General features: G+C 44.5%; 1 protein-coding gene across 1 annotated transcript in view; it reads left to right on the forward strand.

The window, feature by feature from the left end:
- The window catches only part of plekho1b (pleckstrin homology domain containing, family O member 1b), a gene marked incomplete in the record, with an annotated part of 22,949 nt that overhangs the window by 12,088 nt on the left and 8,090 nt on the right, over positions 1-2,771 (forward strand). The window contains 1 exon segment of the mRNA XM_014033010.1: positions 1,411-1,515. Coding sequence (XP_013888464.1) covers positions 1,411-1,515 — 105 coding nt within the window.

The raw sequence follows: 2,771 nt of genomic DNA on the forward strand, positions 1-2,771 counted from the left end.
CACCTGTATAAACACATGTAAACACTTGTATATACACCTGTATAAACACATGTAAACACTTGTATATACACCTGTATAAACACATGTAAACACTTGTATAGACACCTGTATAAACACATGTAAACACTTGTATATACACCTGTATAAACACATGTAAACACTTGTATATACACCTGTATAAAAACCTGTATATACACCTCTATAAATACATGTAAACAACTGTACAAGCATCTGTACACACACCTGTAAACACCTGTATATACACTTGTATAAACACATGTAAACACTTGTATAAACAGCTGTATAAACACCTGTAAACACCTATACACACCTCAATAAATACATGTAGACAACTGTTTAAGCACCTGTACACACACTTGTAAACACCTGTATAAACACCTGTATATACACCTGTATAAACACCTGTACACACACCTGTAAACACTGGTATAAACACCTGTACACACACCTGTAAACACCTGTATAAACACATGTAAACACCTGTATAAACACTTTTAAACAACTGTATAAACACCTGTACACACGTGTAAAAACCTGTATACACACCTGTGAACACCTGTTTATACACCTGTACACAGTTGTATATACACCTGTATAAACACATGTAAACAACTGTATAAACACCTTTACACACCTGTAAACTGTGCAAACACCTGTACACACACCTGTAAACACCTGTATATACACCTGTGAACACCTGTATATACACCTGTATAAACACATGTAAACACTTTTACACACACCTGTAACCACCTGTATAAACACATTTAAACACCAGTATATACACCTGTACACACGCCTGTAAACACCTGTATAAACACCTATACACACACCTAAACACCTGTATAAACACCTATACACACACCTAAACACCTGTGCACACACACGTGTGAACACCTGTACACACCTGTGAATACCTGTATATACACATGTAAACACCTGTATATACACCTGTATAAACACATGTAGACACCTGTACACACGCTTGTATAAACACCTGTAAACACACCTGTACACAGACCTATAAACACCTGTACACACGCCTGTAAACACCTGTATAAACACCAGTACACACACCTGTACAAACCTGCATAAACACCTGTACACACCTGTATAAACACCTGTAAACACGCCTGTACACACACCTGTATAAACACCTCTACACACATCTGTAAACACACCAGTATAAACACCTGTACAAANACCTGTATAAACACCTGTAAACACGCCTGTACACACACCTGTATAAACACCTCTACACACATCTGTAAACACACCAGTATAAACACCTGTACAAAGGCAGGACCCTGATGACCCCTGAGCACCAGTCTGAAAAGTCTCCGCCCCGAGTGTCTCAGGTATGTCACCTGTCCTCTGTGTGTGTTTCAGGCTACTAACATGGTCTTCCTGGCTGTCAGTCCAGAAGACAAAGAGTCCTGGATCAACATCCTGAACACGGCCATCACCAGAGCCAAGAACCGGATCCTCGATGAGGTACACAGACGACTTTTTACAGTTTTTTATTTACCCTTATAGAACCTGACAAATACCACTGAGATCTGTTTTACAAAAGAGGCTCGGAGGCAGCCAGGTCAGAGCCAGAGTTCTTGCTGTGAGCTGTCAAGCTGCCCAACTCTGATTAGACCTTTAACAGGAAGTGATGTCACCGCAGCTCAAAGTCAGAATGGGTTCAGGTTGTCCATAGATGTGTCCATAGATTCAATGTTTTCATCAACTGTAATCAGTTTGTGTAAAATGATTCTGTTTTATTAATCAGAAAATGTATTTTACTTCAGCTTTACAGAAAGTTTTACAGCCTGATGTTGTTCTTCCTAACTGACAGCAGGAAGTGTTAAAACCCCAGTAACCTGACACCAGTCTCTGTAGTCCCACCCACAGTACTGTAACCTGACACCAGTCTCTGTAGTCCCACCCACAGTACTGTAACCTGACACCTCTCTGTAGTCCCGCCCACAGTACTGTAACCTGACACCAGTTTCTGTAGTCCCGCCCACAGTACTGTAACCTGACACCAGTCTCTGTAGTCCCGCCCACAGTGCTGTAACCTGACACCAGTCTCTGTAGTCCCGCCCACAGTGCTGTAACCTGACACCAGTCTCTGTAGTCCCGCCCACAGCTCTGTAACCTGGCACCACTCTCTGTAGTCCCTCCCACAACACTGTAACCTGACACCAGTCTCTGTAGTCCCACCCAGAGCGCTGTAACCTGACACCACTCTCTGTAGTCCCGCCCACAGCGCTGTAACCTAACACCACTATCTGTAGTCCCGCCCACAGTGCTGTAACCTAACACCAGTCTCTGCAGTCCTGCCCACAGCGCTGTAATCGGACACCACTCTCTGTAGTCCCGCCCACAGTGCTGTAACCGGACACCAGTCTCTGTAGTCCTGCCCACAGTACCGTAACCTGACACCAGTCTCTGTAGTCCCGCCCATAGTGCTGTAACCTGACACCAGTCTCTGTAGTCCCGCCCACAGTGCTGTAACCGGACACTAGTCTCTTTATTCCCGCCCACAGTGCTGTAACCTGACACCAGTCTCTGTAGTCCCGCCCACAGTGCTGTAACCTGACACCAGTCTCTGTAGTCCTGCCCACAGTGCTGTAACCTGACACCAGTCTCTGTAGTCCTGCCCACAGTGCTGTATGTAACCTGACACCAGTTTCTGTAGTCCCGCCCACCGTGCTGTAACCTGACACCAGTTTCTGTAGTCCCGCCCACAGTGCTGTAAC

This window comes from Austrofundulus limnaeus, unplaced genomic scaffold (assembly GCF_001266775.1).
Source record: "Austrofundulus limnaeus strain Quisiro unplaced genomic scaffold, Austrofundulus_limnaeus-1.0 Scaffold1599, whole genome shotgun sequence".
NCBI classification, from domain to species: domain Eukaryota; kingdom Metazoa; phylum Chordata; class Actinopteri; order Cyprinodontiformes; family Rivulidae; genus Austrofundulus; species Austrofundulus limnaeus.